General features: G+C 40.9%; 1 protein-coding gene and 1 non-coding gene across 2 annotated transcripts; both read left to right on the forward strand.

Annotated features, from left to right (window-relative positions):
- The first annotated feature begins 1,007 nt into the window (after positions 1-1,007).
- Positions 1,008-2,763, forward strand: LOC131236474 (F-box/LRR-repeat protein 25-like). The gene is made up of 2 exons (XM_058233685.1): positions 1,008-2,161; positions 2,640-2,763. The coding sequence occupies exon 1, from the start codon at positions 1,133-1,135 to the stop codon at positions 2,120-2,122; it is 990 nt and encodes a 329-aa protein (XP_058089668.1). The 5' UTR covers positions 1,008-1,132; the 3' UTR covers positions 2,123-2,161; positions 2,640-2,763.
- A 6,605-nt stretch (positions 2,764-9,368) lies between these two features.
- LOC131221985 (small nucleolar RNA R71) lies at positions 9,369-9,475 on the forward strand. The gene has a single exon (XR_009159702.1). It is a non-coding gene; the product is annotated as a small nucleolar RNA R71 (small nucleolar RNA).
- The last annotated feature ends 11,633 nt before the right edge of the window (positions 9,476-21,108 follow it).

Here is a 21,108-nt window from a genome sequence, read left to right on the forward strand (position 1 = left end):
ATTCCATGGTATTTGCATATATTTAATCATTGTGTAATAATGGAGTTAATTCCGCCTAATGCAATTCAATACCACCTAATCTCGCATTCCAAACATGCCATTAATTGTAATCAGGTCGGGCTGGACCAATCTGACGTGGCATGACCACACTTTACTTTCAAAAAAGATTATGGAGCTAAAAGTATGACAGCCTCATCCAATTAGTGGATACATACAAACATACATACATTACGTGCATCTGTCTAATTGTTATGTGCATGTATCTACTTCTATTAATCTATTTCAGGTTTTGGGTCGGGTCGGGTCGGGTTGAGCTGGATCATCTAGCCTAGCCCATTGATAATTATATGGACAAGTCAGGTTGGATAGGGTTTAACCCGAGCCCAACCCATTTACTTAAATGGGTCACATTTTCTGAAACGAACCTTACTGACTACCCATTTAGCTTTACCAAAACCTGCCTTGGAAGTGAGGTGGGCTGGTTACGGGATGACTTGAGCCATTGCCACCCCTACCAATAACATGGATGCTTGGTACTTCCCATGCCTTCAGAGGTATTGAATCAGTACCATTTGCATAATTCATCCAACAACATGGTTGAAAATATGTTTATTTACAGAAAGATTGTTAATCTTCTTCAATGTCACATTGCATTTCATTTCCCTATTTTATTTGCTTTGAAATACATTAAACTCTATGGTCAGGCTCTTGTCTGCATTTGCTACACCATGTTAATTGGCTGTCACTTATCTACCAGCACACCAATCCAGATTGTCCACATTGTGGGCCCTACCATTGTGGGTGGAGCTCAGCTTAAAAATCACACTGAGTGGACAATCATAAATGCCCAATTGGGGCCATCAAATGGATGGTTAAAAAAGAAAAAAGTTTAGCAATTTAAATTTTATGGGAAAATTCAGGGGCTTAAGGACATTGGATCAGCGTTTGATCACCAGTTATGCTCAGTTGGATTTCTAGACATGTATGCCATTAACACGGTTTGGCAAACGCACAGTAGAATGTTTCCCTACCTTTCTATTTACACCTTGTGAATTTGGAATTCCTCTTTTCAGCAGGCTTTCTTCACTGAAAGAAAAATGTAGATGAATTGGAAAACTGTAGATGCGAATCAATGGAGAATAAGATCAACATCCTAGAAAAGAATTTTGAAGAACATGGTTGTGATTGGATCAGTGAATTACGTGATTCATTGCTTCTTCACATCCTATCTTTCCTTCACATGGAGGATGTGCTTAGGACAAGCTTCTTGTCGAGAAGATGGAGATATGTATGGACATCCATCACTACGATGGATTTCAACTTCGGACCCTCTCATGAGAGGATCTTGAGACCTATCGAATACGGTACCACCTTTATCGATAAATCAACATCTCTTCATACTGGGGTTCGGTATTTTCGTGTCCATTTCGATTCTCTAGAACTAGACCACTATCCTCCGCGAGTTAGTTCATGGATCCATTTTGCAGTTGACCATAATGTGGAGGAACTTGATTTGGCCTTTGCTGGCGAAGGTAATACATTTGTAGAGGTTGAGGATTATGATGAATGTAAGTTGACTCCGTTTATGTTTAACTGTAAATCGTTAAGGACGCTATCATTGACATATGTTGCTCTCGACCCACCTACTTCCACGAGTTTTAGCTCTCTCAAAACTCTTTATCTCGCACGGATTATATTGTCTGCTAACAAGATAAAAAATTTGACTTCCAATTGTCCACTCTTGGAAGACATTGTTGTCAAAGACTGCAGCTCTGCACAGAATCTCGACATCTTTGTTGAAAATCGGCAGCTTCATTGCTTAACAGTTATGGACTCTGACCTTTATCATTTTTATGATGATCATGATTATGATGACCTTTACATTGCTTTTGGAAATGGTTTTGATGATATGGGATATATGACTACTAAGATTGAGATTTATGCCCCAAATCTGTTGTCCTTGAAATTAATTGGGAACAAGCCGCAGAGAGAGTATCGTATAAAGAACTTACAGTCTCTTGTCGAGGCCAGCATTGATTATGAGGAAGAACTTTATAATGGTTGCCATGAGTGCTGTGAACACAACATCAATTCATTGAAGGGACTTCTTGAAGATCTTTGACATGTTAAAGACCTTAAATTATGTAGTTGGTGTATTCAGGTATGTGTTTTTGGACATTTTATTATTATGACCCTTGAGAGTTCTTTTGGAGCCTGGGTTCTTCTTTCATGCCATACTAAGTGCTGCCACCATCATATACCTTTTTCCTTATATTGGTGAACATTAATGCTCAATGGGCTTGGCCTGGGTTGAGTTGAGCAAGGATTTTGAACTGGTCCTGCCCAGACCTTTCAAAATACTGATTTTGGTTGGCCCAAGCTGCAGCCTGCTGACAGTACTGATTATGTTAAGTCCTGGTGTGTAGGATTTCTCATCTCTTTGTAAAAGCCAGTTGTTTCATTGTTCAAAAGTATATTAAACTAAAGTTACAAACAACTCGAATGAGTGAACTGCATGATGCCTTACGGGAAGTGGGCAACTAGACGTAGACCTTGCATTGAGGTTTGTATTTTTTGTTTGTTGTTGTTGTTTTTCTTTTCTTTTACTCTCTCTTTTTTTTCTTTGTTCTTTTCTTCAGCTTCTATCTTCAAGGGAGTTACAATGTCTAGATGCTTTATCCATGAATTCCACACGTTTGGATCTGATGACCGGATTGAGTAAATGGGAGCTCCCAGGGATTGCCCACTTGCTAAAGAGTTGTTGTTCCCTTGAGACTCTTATTCAACATTTGGACAAGAAACCTCTATTGGAGGTGCGTACTACAAAACAATCACAATAATCTAGTCCAGAGGAATTATTAACTACATGTGAACTTCACTTGCAACCTGACTCCTATCCCAATGTGTCATATGTGTTGGACATTTGAGTGGTGCATAAGGTGGACTGCACCTTAAAGTTGAACTAATGCAAAATCAGTCCCTTCTAGATATGAGGTGGCTCATCCTTTATTTTGAATTCCATTACCGTCATTTTAATTTCTCTCCTAGCAATTTGAGGTTGGCCTCAAAATAGTAAATTGGCAAAAGTTTTATGTCGACTACCAACTAGACACCAAGCCTACTCTTTTACTTGGGCTCTTGGAACTGGCCATGGTAGGGGCCCAAGTGACACCACTCACTTCCAACGCAGTCTAACCAAGTATTGACCTATAGCCTAGTTATTGCATGCACGCCCCAATGGGTGAGCAGCCAAATTAAGGTCATAGAGGGGCAGTTGCTAATAAAATCACTAAGCACAGCTACACTCATGAAAGGTCATGCTTGAGAAGCTGACTGCACAAACTAGTAGGTAACCCACTGGTATGTAATTACCCAAACAATTACATGTGGTCAATGGTGCATGCTGTTTATGGGTCTGGTTCAGGTTGAGTCTTGGTATACCCATACCTGGCTGAATTGCCTTAAGGAATCAGGTTTTGGTCCTATCAGGTTCAATTCTGGGTACCAAATTTGAAGTCTTGGACTTGAATCCGCTTTGGGAACCCATGGGTCTTCTGAACATGGGTTCAGGTTTAATAAGGACATCAACATAGTTGGACCCATCCATTTGATGGATTGGGTCTCACACATGTGCGCCATGTTGGCATGGGTGACGTGTAGATGGGCTCTCTTATGCATGAATGTCCTCATTAAATTGTTGAAATTATTTCAATGCAGACCTTTTCACCGAAATTATGGCAAAAATGTTGTGTGGGGCCACCATGATATGTTGATGACATCTGACCCATCAATCAGATGTGTGCTAGTTCAATAGGTCAGGGTCCCTAAAATCAGTCCGATCCAAATTTGAGGTCGGCCACATGGTATGAACCAATTCAGGGGACACACACCATTGATCTTTGGGGCCCACAAGAGTGTCAAAACGACTTGATGGCTGCAGGATCCCTTCATCTAGGGCACATGCTTAAGGTGAATGGATTGCATGGCATATACACAACATGGTGGGCGCCCCATGAAATCAAGGGTGGGTGTTCCCCACTACCATTTCCTTGTCGTCTAGCCCACCTGACTCATGGATTGGTATGATTTTTGGTCCCATGTCCAAATGGAAGGTGACACGTCTGATCGCCAGAGTTCATTGCATCAACATATTGTAGTGGGACCCACAAATGATTCAATGAAAGAAGTTTCATGGTACTTGAATCATTTCCCTCACACACGCACATGTATGTATGTAAATAGCTTGGATCCAATACAAAGCTTTGTATGTCAAGCTTGATAAAATGCATCTTAACTATGTCTAAGTTCATTTAAGTGCATTTAAGTGCCTCTAAGTGATTTGGATGAACTTAGTCACACTTATATGCATTTTGTAGGTCTACTTTAAACGGACAAAGTTTTATGTTAGATTGGGCCTCATGGTAAGTGACGAGGCCCAGATTGAATATGAAGCTTTGTACTTGTGGAAAATGGATCTCAGTATGTCTAAGTTCATCCAAGTGCATTTAGATGTGTCCAATGCATCCAAGTTTGCAACATGTTCCTTTTTTATTATTTATTTATGAATTATTAAAAGTATATACTCCAGAGAAGAAAATACAAAAAAAATCAGTTTTGAACGTCGCCAGGTAGCCCTTTTGTGGCCTCTGTACCGCACATGTGTGTCCCCATGGGAGTGGAATATCAGCATAGTTTTGAAGATCTCGAAGCCCTCTACACGATGTACGGCTCGGATCGGCCGTACGGGTGACGTACGGGGCCCACAATCCTTCGCAAAAACGGCCAGCGGAAGACGCTACGCGGACGCCAAACCGACGCTGCGATGATGGTGGGGCCCATTCCTGGACTTTTCACAGGAATCCACGTCGTCCATTGGTTTCAGCTCGAAAAATCAGTAGGAATTGACTGGTTTTGGGGTGAATTTGGTGCAGCCCACGGAGTTTTGAACTCACCGTCCGTTTTGCATTTTTTCAGCGATCAACGTCCGTACACATGCATGGAACCAAACGGACATCTAGGCGATGATGATATCGGCCCCGGGAAGCGGATGGACGGTTCGGATTGTCCATTTGGACACTAGGTGGGCCCCACAACCGATGACAGCGGTCGGTTCCGCGGACGCTGGAAACGGAAACTTCCGTTTTCCAATGACGAAGTCGGGTCAGCGCTGCTGACCGACGCTCGTCCGTTTGGTGCGCAGCCGATGCACCTGTGCACTGTGTACACATCTCTTACACAGGGCTCACCGTGATGTTTACGAGAAATCCAATCCGTCCATCCTATTTGTCATCTATTTTCAACCATCAGCTCCAAGTTTGAGGCAGTTCCAAATATCAGGTGGGCCCCAAGGTGAAGATTAATGGGCTGATCTGTCCGTTGGACCACTTCCCGCGATCTTCAATGGCTGAAATTTAATATGTACGGTTAATTTATGGCCCTCATCTCATGTATGAAGTTTCGAACTGATCGGATAGTGGGAACCATGTGATCTTGCATTCTGGACCCTTTTCGGGCCCCTTTGGCTTGCTTTCCTCAGATCTCAGGCACCAATATTGGTTCCCTGGAGTCCACCCCGTGCTCTGGAGACTTTGGATCATGAAATCCATGCCTTTAACACCAATTTTCAATTAACGCTCCTGACTTTATCCTGTAATAAAAATACAATTAAAATACTCCATTAAGCATTATCATATACATAAAATCTGGTAATTACTGGGGTCTGATATGCAATATTTGACCCTGATCACAACCCCCAACCAGCATTTTGCTAGTCCCGAGCAAAATATGCGAAAAATAATTTTAGAAATAAAAGATGATTCCTATAAACTCAAGTGACTAGTGAACAGATAGCTGAGATGTGAAAATTCTAAGATTCATGATTGGTTGTGGAATTTTTCTCTTGGAATCAAGCTCTCAGTAAACTTCATAATCAAGTTCAACATATTAATCCATTAATTATAACATTCCTAAACATTGAGTTCCATGAGTGTAAAGTGTAATCTCGACTTACAATCAATTGTCAATTTTCATGATATCGTTAGTAATTCGTGACAACCAAGCTTGAAACCAATACTGGCATTTTAGATTAACTTTCCATTCAACTAGCCTTTGATTTTCTTTATGAACAGTACACCAAGGAACTCAAATCCTCGCCTATAGGGAGCAAACCTATGGCGAAAACTTGTCGCCCAACTTTTTTATAAGTCAACTATGGAGAATCAAAGCTATACCTATAGGGAGCAAACCTATGGTAAAGATTTTGTGACTTAGCCTTTTAATTCTTCTTTTTACCAAGTTAATCATTCAGTTATCGAACCGAAAACTTAATGTGTAAGCGAGATGTGATATGTGAAATCATGACTCAATCAATGTTTACAACGTCTAATCATGGATTAACAATTCAAAATTGACTGTGAAATCAAGCAGATGGCCGAATCCAAGAGTCATAAGTTACCAACGTCATGTATCTTATAATGGTAAAATCACAACTATCCTTCAAAATCACTTTGAATTCAATAGAAATTCCAGAAAAAAAAATTTTAAAGTTTTCACGAATTTTGCTCAAGACCAAGAAAATACTGATTAGGTAACCTAATCTCCCACCCCCAACCTAAAATCTACATTGTCCTCGATGTAAAAGAAATAAACAAGCAATGCACATGGAACAATGAGAATAAAAGAGGAGTGATGAAAAGATAATACCTGGATGGAGAATCAAGAAGCTTTCTCAAAATTTGTGAAAAATTTCAACGTAAAAGCGAGTTAGCACAAGAGAGAAATCAACATAAGCAAAAATAACAAAAAGAAAAACAAAAGAAGATCCTACCTATACCACTTTCGCAGGTGCTCTCGATTGCATTTAGCGCATGCAACAAGCCTTTAAACCCCTAGGTTACCCCTAGTGGACGAGTTGTAGTCTCGTGAGGGTTTGCAGTAATGTTACCCACAAACATTGAAGTAACTAACTAAGAAAATTGAAAATGAATGAAATAAAAAGCAATACAATAAAGCAAAAGGCTGGGTTGCCTCCCATGAGCGCTAAGTTTAACGTCTTCAGCCAGACAAGAACGGACCATGAATGAAATAATCTTTATAACCGTGGTCCGCCAAAGAAATTACCTCAACATCTTGATTAACCAATCCTACAAGTGATGTGAGTTCTCATGAACTGTGCCATCTGAAATGAGGTAACTGACATCGTCAAATAATTTACGGACTTCTGCTCGAACAACTTCTTCCATGTTAGGATCACGCTTCCTTTGCATTTCACGCGACATTTCCACAGCATGATCCATACATATCGTGGGGCATACTCCCTGTATTTCCATTATCTTCCATTCAATTGCTGCCTTATATGCTCTGAGAACATTAAGCAGCCTGCTCGCCTTTGTCTTCTCAGAGTTACAAACTGTGCTGTCAGGAAGAGTCTCAGAGGGATGAAGAGGTTCCACTTTCGCTCTCCATTTTTCAGTCTCCAATATAGGAGTAGAGTCGAGCAATGCATTGACTTCATGGATGGGACTATCAATGTCAAAATCCATGCCCGATTGTGCTAAGCAGGTCTCTAGAGGATCTTCAAAAGATGTACGGAAGGAGTCCTGCACAAGGCTCTCGATCATGTCCACTTCAAATATGTCATCCAAATCTGAGGGTTGTTGTCCTGCATTAAAAACATTGAGTTTAATATTCATGTTACCAAAGGACAATTTCATAACTCCATTCCTGCAATTGATAATAGCATTAGATGTGGCCAAAAATGGACGACCCAAAATGACTGGGATCTGACTATGAAGATTCTGGACAGGCTGAGTATCTATAACTATGAAATCCACTGGAAAATAAAATTTATCAACCTGGATTAACACATCTTCAATAATACCCCGGGGCACCTTGACAGATCTATCAGCTAGTTGTAATGTTACCTTAGTCGGTTTCAACTCACCAAGTCCTAGCTGCTCATAGACTGAATATGGTAACAAATTGACACTCGCCCCTAAATCAAGTAATGCCTTCCCGATCTTATGATCTCCTATGCCGCAAGAAATGGTGGGAGCTCCTGGATCCCTAAATTTAGGAGGGGTGTTATGTTGAATCATGGAGCTGAGCTGCTCTGCAAGGAAGACTTTCTTATGAACATTCTGCTTACGCTTTTGAGTGCATAAATCTTTAAGAAACTTAGCGTAAGCGGGGACTTGCTTGATAGCGTCAAGCAACGGGATGTTGACTTGCACTTTTTGAAACACATCCAAGATTTCATCAAAGTTATTTCTTTTCTTTATTGGTGCCAGACGTTGAGGGAAGGGTGCTTTGGGCACATAAGGTGGCACATTAGTGGCTCTTGGAGAGTCAGAGAGCTTTTGGACTTTGGATGCATTGGTATGACTCTCTGCTTTATCTTGATCTTCTGTTTTAGAATTTGATTCATCCCCAGGCATCTCTATTCTGTTATCAATCTGCTTGCCTGACCTAAGGGTAGTGATCGATTTGGCCTGTTCATGATATTGCCCTTGGTTGGAATTAGAGCCAATCTCATACTGTCCCTTTGGATTAGCCTCAGGTTGGCTAGGGAACTTGCCCTTCTCTCTCTCACTCAATGTGGCAGTTAGTTGACCCATTTGTACTTCCAGCTTGGCAATGGATTGTGCATTTGCATGTAAGCTTTGCTGGTTGGCCAGTAAGGTTTGTTGGGTGTCTTTTTGGAATTGGAGAGAACTCTGCATGAAAAGATGGAGTGTATCCTCAAGAGATGGTTTCCTTGATTGTGTAGGCAGTTGTTGATATTGTGGAAACTGTTGAGGTTGTTGACTCTGCCAACTTGGAGGTGCGGTTGCATGGGAGGATTTCCAGATGGTCCTCCTTGTTGTGGTCCTTTTGCCCAAGAGAAATTTGGATGTCTAGCCCACCCCGGGTTGTATGTGTTCGAGTAAGGATCATTCCCAGATTTTTGAAAAGTGTTCATAGCATGAACTTGTTCAGAGAGAAGTTCTGGGAATGCTGCACCAGATGGACAAGACTGCATAGGATGGGCAGGACTGGAACATGTGGCATATGCCTCGACTTGAGTTGTTTGTGGTGGTCCATTATTTAATACCAGAGCATCAACTTTCTTTGTCAGGTTATCAAGCTTGGCACTTAGCTCTGGTATGACTCCTATCTCATATATACCACCTCTCTTTTGTTGTTGGGGACTTCTATCACCTCTATTTGAATAATCCCATTGCTGGGAATTTTCGCACAAAGTTTCAAAGAAGTTCCACGCTTCGACATCACTTTTGGTCATGAATGACCCTCCACTGGTGGCATCAACCATGCGACGGTTCTGTGGTGTCAGACCGTCATAGAAGTATTGAACTTGTTGCCACTTCTCAAAACCATGGTGAGGACATTTAAGAAGCAAGTCCTTCCATCTTTCCCAACATTCATGAAAGTGCTCGCCCTCTTTTTGTGTGAAGTTAGTGATTTCTCTACGGAGGGCATTGGTTTTGTGAACGGGGAAGAACTTGTTTAAGAACTTCTTAGACAGGTTGGTCCCATGTAATGATAGATCCAACTTCTAGAGAATTCAACCATGCTTTCGCCTTATCCTTCAAAGAAAAAGGAAACAGGCGTAGGCGGATCGAATCGTCTGAGAAGTTTTGGAACTTAAAGGTGGAGCAAATGTTTAAGAATTCTTTCACATGATGATATGGGTCCTCTTTGTCCAATCCATAAAAGGATGGCAACAATTGTATGACTCCAGGTTTAAGTTCAAAGTGTGCTGCCGTAGTGGTTGGCAACACTATGCATGAAGGCGCATTAAATTGGACAGGAGCTGAATAATCTTTGAGAGCTTTAACTTCAGTCTCATTCGCCATTTCAACAAAATTATTTCTCAATCTTTCACGAATTGTTCTTTCAATCTCAGGATCAAACGGTGCTAGTTCTAAATCCAGAGATCTACGTCCTAGCATAAACTGTGAGATTCTAAAACAAGTTAAAATTATGTAAATGAGAATGGGAAGAAAGAACCCAGAAAAGGAGATGATTGATGTCTGAAGAAGAGCTCCTCCTTTTGAAGACAATGTTATTTAGCAGCTTCCTTCCTTAATTCCTATAAACAAAAAGAAAACAAAAATAAATTAAATTTACTAAATTAATGCTAGAAAAAAAAATCCTAAGCAACGGTTAATTTCTAAAAAAGAAAGTTTGTAATCTTAGAAATAAAAGCTAAGTTAGTTTCTAAAAAGGAAAAATTTCTAAAAAATAGGAAATTAGAAAATAAGAGAGAAACTTTCTAAAAATAAAAATAAAACCTAAAGACTCTTCTAAAAATAATAAAACCTAAACTAGAAGATAGAAAGTTACTTGAAAGAAGAATCAGAATCTAGAATTAGAAAATAGGAAATTTCTAAAAATAAAAAAAATAAAATAGCCTAGAAATAGAAACTTCCTAAAAAAAAAATAAAAATAAAAATAAAACCTTAATTTTAAAAATAGATATTAGAAGAAAATAGAAAGTTTGGAAAGAGATTACCAAATTAGTAGTTTATGTCAGGTCCCTACAAAACAGGAAATAGGTTAGTTTCTAAAAAACTTTAACCTAAAGTTAGTAAAAAAAACTAAGACTATGAATTATGATAAGAGAGAATCCTAAATCCAATTGGACCAACGGCGCCAAAAACTTGATGTTTTATTTAAACCAACATGATTTAAATGATTTTTAAACTCGCAAGTATACGAATCAGATGTAGATACGGTACGTATTACGAGATCGTTCCCACGAGGACTGGTCGTCACAATTCAAATCTATGATTCTCCTTAACTAATCCAACAAATAATGGAATGAATTACTAAGCACAATTTTATGAAAAATAATTAATTAAGAACAGGGAAGAAAATTCAATCAGAGAGAGGGCACTAGGACTTTCGAATCCACCCCTAATTATCCTAACCCTTGTTTTGTCTGTTGATTCACCTTGATCTAGATTGATACCACTTAAATAGAGAAAGCACAATCTGTGTCCTTAATCGGGCATACAGACTGTCTAATTCCTTTAAGCAATGCCATGAATGATATATCCCATGTCCTTGGTCGGGTACATGGAATGTACATTCATTAAAGCACCCTGTTTCTTCCTCTATAGGAAACCGGTTCTTGCTCAGACACAAGCACCTATAATAAGCATCCAAACAACATCCATATATATACTTTGGTCAAGTTCATAGATGGAGAAGTATAGAATTTAAACCCATAAAGCCCACTTAGAGAAAGAGACAAATTAATTAATATTCAAAGTAAATCAACCAATACAAGAGCTAATCAAATTAGGGGCTTCATCTCAGCCCTAGCTGAGAGATTAGTGACCCATAAAATCCATAAAAAAATATTAAATAAAATTCATAAAAAAAACGACAAACTAAACAATCTCTCTCTCTTTTCTTTCTTCTCTTTCTTCTATTTCTTCTCTCCCTTGCTTCAGATCTGGAATCCTCTGGTTCTGAATGCCTTTCCCACGTCCAAAACTCCCCCTTTATAGCTGCTGGATGGTTGGAATCGGTGGCGGAGTCGTAGAAGGACTCGAAGTGTAATTTTTCGCAGCCGTGATCGGTGGGCCCCACAGAGGTGTTTTCTGGAAAATCCACCCCATCCATTGGATTCAGAACGAAATTTCAGTCAAGAATGGGTGGTTTTGAAGGTTCATTATCGCGGCCCAGAGAAGAAAATACAAAAAAAATCAGTTTTGAACGTCGCCAGGTAGCCCTTTTGTGGCCTCTGTACCGCACATGTGTGTCCCCATGGGAGTGGAATATCAGCATAGTTTTGAAGATCTCGAAGCCCTCTACACGATGTACGGCTCGGATCGGCCGTACGGGTGACGTACGGGGCCCACAATCCTTCGCAAAAACGGCCAGCGGTCGTCCGTTACGTGGACGCGAAACCAACTTCCGTGGCAATGGTGGGACCCATGTTGATTTTCACAGGAATCCACGTCGTCCATTGGTTTCAGCTCGAAAAATCAGTAGGAATTGACTGGTTTTGGGGTGAATTTGGTGCAGCCCACGGAGTTTTGAACTCACCGTCCGTTTTGCGTTTTTCAGCGATCAACGTCCGTACACATGCATGGAACCAAACGGACATCTAGGCGATGATGATATCGGCCCCGGGAAGCGGATGGACGGTTCGGATTGTCCATTTGGACACTAGGTGGGCCCCACAACCGATGACAGCGGTCGGTTCCGCGGACGCTGGAAACGGAAACTTCCGTTTTCCAAAGACGAAGTCGGGTCAGCGCTGCTGACCGACGCTCGTCCGTTTGGTGCGCAGCCGATGCACCTGTGCACTGTGTACACATCTCTTACACAGGGCTCACCGTGATGTTTACGAGAAATCCAATCCGTCCATCCTATTTGTCATCTATTTTCAACCATCAGCTCCAAGTTTGAGGCAGTTCCAAATATCAGGTGGGCCCCAAGGTGAAGATTAATGGGCTGATCTGTCCGTTGGACCACTTCCCGCGATCTTCAATGGCTGAAATTTAATATGTACGGTTAATTTACGGCCCTCATCTCATGTATGAAGTTTCGAACTGATCGGATAGTGGGAACCATGTGATCTTGCATTCTGGACCCTTTTCGGGCCCCTTTGGCTTGCTTTCCTCAGATCCCAGACGTGTAAAATCTTCATTATTGGTTCCCTGGAGTCCACCCCGTGCTCTGGAGACTTTGGATCATGAAATCCATGCCTTTAACACCAATTTTCAATTAACGCTCCTGACTTTATCCTGTAATAAAAATACAATTAAAATACTCCATTAAGCATTATCATATACATAAAATCTGGTAATTACTGGGGTCTGATATGCAATATTTGACCCTGATCAATACTCGAAACACAATTTACTAATTGATCTATTTCAGATACCCTACTATATCATGGTCTCATCTAGTGTATTTAAGTCCATCTAAGTGCAATGCACTTAGTGCATTTAGACCAAGCAAACAGCCACACATGAAGCTCCCACACATGAAATGTCATGCTCAAGTAGTTGACCACACGATAGTGGGGACCCGTTGAAATTTGGTAGGCTGTCAAGGGAACCCATCTTGATCTAAATGGCTTCGAGTCCGATATTTGGACCCCATTTAGAAAGCCACGGGGTTTGTGTCCAATGTATCAGCCTTCAAAGTTGGGTCATGTTGGGTTCGGGTTTGGGTCCACCCGTTTGGACCCGGTTATAATTCTAGGCAGGCCAGTACTGATTAATTTTAATAGTAACATTATATGTTAATGTATAAATTAATTATTTTGATAAATACTGTATATATATTAATTAGTCTGGCAATTGATTAAGATCTACGTAGGCCACACCCATGTTAGAGAGCCCATGTACACCACGCATGTGTCATCCTGGCGCATGTTTGTGAGATCCAATTCATCCATCAGGTTTTGTCTGAATATGCAGATGCCTCTAAGCAACCTAGACCAGACTAGAAACCAAGGTCCAAAGACAATGGGTACCCAAACCTGATCGGATCCGGGACCTCCTATAGTGTTCCTGGACCCAAACCCGGTCTATCTACAGCCCCCAAATTTGGCCTTCAAACTCTCTCTCTCTCTCTCTCTCTCTCTCTCTCTCTCTCTCTCTCTCTCTCTCTCTCTCTCTCTCTCTCGTTTGTTGAAATTTCCAGATCCACAACTATCGCAGCCAACAACGGTTGAATTGGGAGGACAACTATGATTTTGATGAAAGGGTGTATTGGAAGTCACAGAAGCTTTGTTTCTTTAAGCTGTTTGAGCACCTCAAAACTATTATCATTTATGAATCGAGTTCCGATCCCACTCCTGTGAATGGTTACGAGCCCACTCCTACTGATGTTGAAGTTAAATCTGTGATTGATGAACCTAAGAATGAAATTGACTTTGTGAAATTTTTGCTCAGCAACTCGACTGTGATGGAAAAAATGGATATTAGCATTCTAGAGGAAGTTTGCAGCCAGCCGGAGTTCCTGCTCAATCTTACCGAGAGGTTACTGTCTTTCCCAAGAGCGTCCCCAAAAGCTAAAATCCATGTCTCTTATTAGGGCTCATCTGTCTTCATATTAGTCTTGAGAACTCCAAAACTATTAACCATTAAGGTTCCTTCTGTAACTAAAACTACCAACCATTAAGGTTCCTTTTGTAACCATGATTGTCAAATCTAACCTTGTCCCCTGCACTAGTTGCATGGTGGACAATTGCACAATGATGTATATGCTAATTCGGGATGCCTCATCTTCAAGCGAAATGCACCATATGTACAAATGTGGAGAATGTGTGCAGGATATAGGACAGCCCCCATGTGAATATTCCTTTGCGCGAACACAACCTGTGATATTTATCATGTGGTCCTAACTTGCAAAGAAACTGTTGGTTAGAAAAATGATATTCAATGGTCTACATTCAAGCTGCATGCATCGCTTACCTGATCAGCGGGTGGTTCTGATCTTTTGGGAGCAGCATGTTTGTTGGGGGAACATATTATGAAGTCCCAAATCCTGTACACGTGCTCTGCCTAAGCATAGTATGAAGATGAGGCATTTGGAACTAGCATCTCTTCAACAAATTGATTATAGTATTGTTGCCTTTATATGTGAATTTCTATTGGGGATAGTATCAAATTGCAGGGACGATTTTGTTGAGTCTACATGCCAATAATGCTTTACATTGGCTGAGCCATGCATCAGGTGGGCTCCAATGTAACTCTGCCCAGAGATCAGGCCTTGATTCTTGTCAAACATGCTCCTTGTGTATGAAAACAACGGTTAGCCAACCTTCTTCTGTATGTAATTCCTTCTAATCCATTAATCTCTTACAGCCCCATGAATCATCTATCGATGGGACATGGAAGCTTCAACATTAATTTTGAGGGCTTGGCCTGTTGTCTAACAGCAACAAGGGCAACAGGTCTTTTTATTGAATACTAGGTTGATGCACTGCCTCCTCATATGGGTCTATTTTGGTTTTCTTCTAACACTGCAGAAGGTTGATGTGGTGGAGATTCATACGCTTGAAAGCATGTAAGGGTTTCCTAAAATGACATGCCTCTCTGCCCCTTTCCGTGTGCATGTGAATCCTATTTTCGTAGGCCGAAAGCTAGGGCTATCTCTCCAGGTGTGTTGTCAGTAGAGGGGGAATATATGTGGGGAGAGTGACTTTCTTTTATCTGCCGAAATTCTTTAGTGAGAGATTCCTTTTACACTGAAAGAGTGGGAGGTAAGCTTTATGCCCTTTATCTCTTGTTTTAGTGGAAGAAATCTCTGTATTGTGGCTCCGTGGACGTAGCTGAATGGCCAAATCACGTAAATCTTTGTATCTCATATCTTGTTTTTCTCTTTTAACTTTTAGATTTTGATTTAGCTCTTTTATTTTTCTTTTATTTTATTATTATTATTATTTATTTATTTTTGTAATTTTGCTTTGCTTGCATTAATCTTCTATGGGTTGCTTTTCTACAAAACAATGCACAACGCTCTTCAATGGCTTTGTTTTTAGTTCATCTTTGCACAACGCTCCTTACAAGGAATCAATCTGCCAATCAAGCTCAAGGGCCAACCTCTTGAGATTTGTGGCGATTCAAACCCAACAATTAAACTGATCTTATTCGATATCGATCACATACAATCCATTCCGACACATCTACCTATCTTGGTCATTGGGTCATAATCGTTCAGTTTGAATTGAACTGCACATTTAATGTTGGCACACCCGTATTAACCACGTGACCGAATTGTGAAATCGAGAAACAACAAGTTGCTCACAAACATCATGGTGGGCCCCACCACTGAAAAGTTCATGCGGTTGTCAGCGATCGCAGGCAATCCACCTGCCTCCAAATCCACATGATGGTTGGATCGACCTGATTTTGAGTATCCTTTCATGGTGGGATGACCTTCATTGGCAGGTTGCACGTCATACACGCTCCATGGTGGGGTCACCAGCCTCAAGTTTACATTGGGAATGTAATCTCGAAATCACGAAACGTTTTTTGAGCCCGTGCCAACTCCACGAGTGACACTAGAAGGAGAGGTCTACAATAACTGCACGTGGTAAAATCATGGTCAACTTCCCTAACCGTTTGTTTGTATCGTACAAGTGGGACGCAGATTAGCCACTGACAGTGTGAGTAGCCAGATTCCCTACACAGGTCAATAGTCGATGGTTTGAGAGCTAGTCAAATATTACCACAACTAAGGGCACGTGCTACAACATTCAGACAAACTATGATAACCCTCCACCAGAAACCACGGGTGACAGCTCCCTACATAATCAAGAACACCATTACATGTTTTTCAGATTTGGACCATAAGAACATTCCATTTAGTCCAATACATAAAATAGTCACTAGATTGATGGTCCATCGTAATCACAATCAATCAAGTTACATCCCAATATGGATATATATATGTATAAGTGGAGTTTTGCACAAATTGATGTAGCAATTTAAATTCATAGGCAATTCACAAGTATGAAAAGATATTTAAGTTCAACATGTAAGTATTCATATCAGATAAATATTGAACATATGATTTGAGGATTAATTCTGATAAATAACAAACATAATCATGAAGATAGAGATATAAATCATCCGTTAAAAATATGAAGGAAAATTATCCTTTAATCCAACATGAAAGCGGAAAGCTTAATGGGAAGAGACATCACCGTTCTAGTCGAATCACCTATAATGTCACTAGAAAGTGTGTACGCCTTTACAGTCGGATCTTATCATGATTTGTGAAATTGTACGGTTAGATTTTGATTTTGCACACTATTTATGATTGAGATTATAATTTAGGGTTTGAATTACTTATATTTAGGGTTTCAATGCAGAATTAGGACATTTGACCTATGGTCTAGATTAATCCTAATAGAACTCTAATATAAAAAAAAATTTAGGGGTTAACTTTTCCAATTATTGAGTTGCCTGAATTCAACCTAACTTAATTCAAATGCAAGACAAGTTCTTGCTTGTTGGAGGATTATTTGAGATCAATCCTAACAACAAGGAATTAGGAATCCTAAAGTCAACAATTCAGCCCTCAATTGATATTTTACCCACACATGTAATGACTTACTTACAAAGTCAATTGGACTCGCGTGTAAACCGATTCCTAATCCCCCTCAACTTGGTGAAGGATTAATCCTAATAACCTAATAAAGGGAGATTTAGGAACTAAAATCAGCAGCCTATGATTTAATTGCAATTAGATTGATGAGATCTTTAGAGAAAGCTTTAAAATTCTACTTAAAGGATTTATCCCATTCAACTTGACTCGGATTGGTCCAAATCCTTTGAACAGAGTTAATTAGCTTGATGTTCGAAGTTCCACCACCAACTGCAACCCTTGTCTGGTTGAAGCATATGCCCAGCAACAAGCACTCCATTCAACTCAGCGAATGGGTTAACTCAACATGACTGGATAGCCGACCCAGGCTCCTCTCAACTCCACCTTCTTCCGCCCTTTCTTCATCTCCCTTTGTTGTTTCCCTACTGCACGTCCAGCCCTGTAGGTGGACAGAGGCAGACCCAAAAATATCCTCTAGAGGCTAACTCAGTGGGTCTCACCGAGCTAACTCAGTAACAACCTGACGCAGCCCGATTTCGAACTAAACCTGTACGCTGAAACACTGATCCTACTGAACCTGAGCTCGACTCCTGACCTTGTCTACTGGATGGGGAATGCCCTAGGAATGGGTCGGATTCAACGGTTACTGAGTTGACTCGGCTCAACCTGAATCCGACTCGGCAACTTTTTATTCCCTTCCTTTGCTTCTTCTTCTTCTTCCTTTTCTTTTCTTCTTCATCCTACCTTTCTGGAATGTCCAGCCACGCCTCTGTCGCGAACCAGACTCAGACAGAACTCAGCCCAGTCTACCCGATGCGGCAAGAAGCTACCCTCTCCTTTCACTTTCTTCTCTTCTTCTCCATTCCTATCTTCTTCTTTGGCTGATCCAACACGAGACGTCAGACCCGATCTGATAGTGAGTCAGAAACCTGGCTCGGTTTTCAACCAAGTCGACTCGGTAACTCGCCCCCCACCTCCTCTCTCTCTCTCTCTCTCTCTCTCTCTCTCTCTCTCCTCTCTTTTCCTTCATTGTTCTTCCTTCTGTTTCTCTCTCTCTCACTCACGGTTCGACCAGAGAGGATCTGGACTTGGCCCACACTCACCGCAACTCGAACCGAGTCGAATGACTCAGTGCGGCAACGGATAGACGGTGCTCTCTCTTTCTCCCTCACTTTCTATTTCTGGCAAGTGATTTCCCTAAAAAGGAGTCTTAATTAGGGCTCTATTAGCCTATTACTAGACGCTTTAATCCCAAGCAATCGGTAGATTAGTTACACTCAGCCTGGTGTAACTCGCTATTATCCTTGCTGATGTGTCAGTCGACGTGGCTCGATCTAATTGTATGGCTCTAAATAACTCACAAGGATGATTTTTCGGTGCCATGGGCCAACCGAGATCAACAAATGGGATCCATCACGTGGCGATGGGTTTCTTGGCTCAACGGGGAAGATGACCCAACCATTAATGGCGGGTCACTTCCGAATGGTTGATCATTCAATCCATTGTACCTAGACGGTGTGGATTTGTCCTTAGAACACAGTGGGGTCCATGTTTTGGATGAGCACAAGGGATCCGATGATATGACGCGAGATTTTCTCGACTCACACGATATGGCTCGAACAATGAGATCTCGTGCGAGATCTCGTACCTTTATAAAAAAAAGGCTTCGAGAAGCCCTAAATCCGACGCACGAGAGGCTTTAAGAACTTTCAGAAGTGGATGTGTGGCTGGGATTGAGCCAGCGCTCGAAACAGCGGGATCCTCTCTCTCTCTCTCTCTCTCTCTCTCTCTCTCTCTCTCTCTCTCTCTTATAAAAACATAGTTTCGAATGCTAGGATTCTTTTCAATGAACGGTCAAAATGGATTTGCTAGCTCATTGGGCTAGAAACGGAAGGATCCGTTTTCGGAACTATCCGAGTGATTTGCACCTGATGTGGTGCGCACCCGCGTGTGCATAAGCATGTGAAGATGACAAGGTCTCAGCCGGTTTTACCTGCTGAGCATGATGGATGGTTCCGATCGTTGATCGGGACTCAATCGGTGGGTCCGATTTCAAATCTATTGCCAGCGGGAAATGAAGGAGAGAGAAGAATTCTCTCTTTGTCGGGTTTTGCCGGGTCAACGTCTTGACAAGACGTTTGGTTCGGTGCGCGGCTGGTGCACTCTCCCTGGTGTACACACAACCCTTGTGTAGGGACCACCGAGATGTATTTTCGAAATCCACTCCATACCTTCACTTTAGAGGTCCAAATGAGGCCTTTTACCAAAGATAAGTCAGATACAAAGCTTAGGTGGGTCATACCAACTGCACCATGATCCTCAAGTGTCGATTACGATGATCCGACCATTGGATAAATTCCAATCCGACTATCAACGGTTAAAAGGTCCTAACGGGTTATTTTTATGTTCAAGACCTTCATAATATGTTACTTTCCAAATAATGATATTAATATTAATTTTATTATTATTACTTTATTATAAATTATTATTAATTTATTTTAGTTTATTTTATTTATGTATGCATTTTAATCGTGTTGTGGGTCCCACAAGGTTTTTCTTGGAATATTCAAGCGTAGGATAGTATTGGTCGGATCTACACACATAGCCCGTGATGCTTAATGGCGTACTCCTATCTATGATTGGATCTCAATGGTACAAGTACTTGGTTTCGTATCAAGGTTATGATTTAACGGTTAGAGTCATTGATGGTCGATCCTAAAGGCTTAGATCGCATCTAAGGTTAGTTTCCTTACTAACACCGAGTACTGAACCTTTGTGGTGATACACCCTTAGTGAGTACTCAATGAGATTGTGGATCCATTCACTTGTGCTGTGTGTATCAGTATACGGTGATACAGATCATATGCACGTCTTTTCACATTGGATGAAGATGGGGCAACCAGAAAACACAAGTCAGCACTCAATATCTAAGGAGAAAATTCTTCTCCAATGGAGCCCATCTATTCATCTTGTGCCATTTGTACGGTGAGATAGCTCATCAGTTTTCTCAGTAGACTTGTAAGTCGTTTCGCATTGGATGGCCATGGTTAACATAGGAAACACAAGTCCTGTGACCAGTAAGCATCAATGAGAAAATTCTTCTCTGATGGGCCCTCAGTGGAAGAAGATTGTGTCACGCATGCACCTAGTATTTGATGAGATAGGGCATTTACTTTCTTAATATACTCACACGGCTTTTCACATTGGATAAAGATGGGAAAGGACTTGGGAAACACAAGTCTCACCATTAGCGAGCACTCAATGAGATTGTGGATCCATTCATCTGTGCGGTGTGTATCAATGTATGGTATAGAACATTTGCACGTCTTCTCACATTGGATGAAGATGGGGCAACTAAAAAACACTATTCTATCTAGCAGTCAATATCCAATGAGAAAATTCTTCTCCAGTGGAGCCATCATCAAACTCAAGACATTTTTTCACATTCGATGGAGAGTGACTAGGAAACACAAGTCCAGCCATCAATCAACAGCTAATGAGAAAATTCCTCTCCAATGGGGCTCTCAATAAAAAAAGAAGATTGTGTATCCATTCATCTTTGTGAGTTTAGAGTTTTTGGGTATTTGTTATTTTATTTTATTTTATTTATTCAGATAGGCATATATTGTGTACATCTCATGATTCTGGTGGCCGAGAGAAATGTATAAGCAAGTGAATAACTAATTATCCATTGGAGAATAACCTTATTTTACAAGGACCTATAAAGGCATATTTACTTGGACAGATGTATCAATAGCTATACGAATATTTGTATGTGGTCCTCTAATAATTTTATATGCATGCACATGTTAGTAATGATTTAATAAGCTACACAAGGTCTAACAAGACTATCTAATGACCATTTTACCATCCAAAGCAACCTAAACTAGCTAGTTGAATGGTCTTGATCATATATCAATATCAAAGTAACCGAATCACCGAATTGGTTCGATCGGAGTTCGATTTGAGCTGGGTTCGATCCAAGTCGAGTTGAGCTAAGGCTAGCTCGAACTCAGCTCAAACTCA

Source organism: Magnolia sinica, chromosome 1 (assembly GCF_029962835.1).
Source record: "Magnolia sinica isolate HGM2019 chromosome 1, MsV1, whole genome shotgun sequence".
Lineage (NCBI taxonomy): Eukaryota > Viridiplantae > Streptophyta > Magnoliopsida > Magnoliales > Magnoliaceae > Magnolia > Magnolia sinica.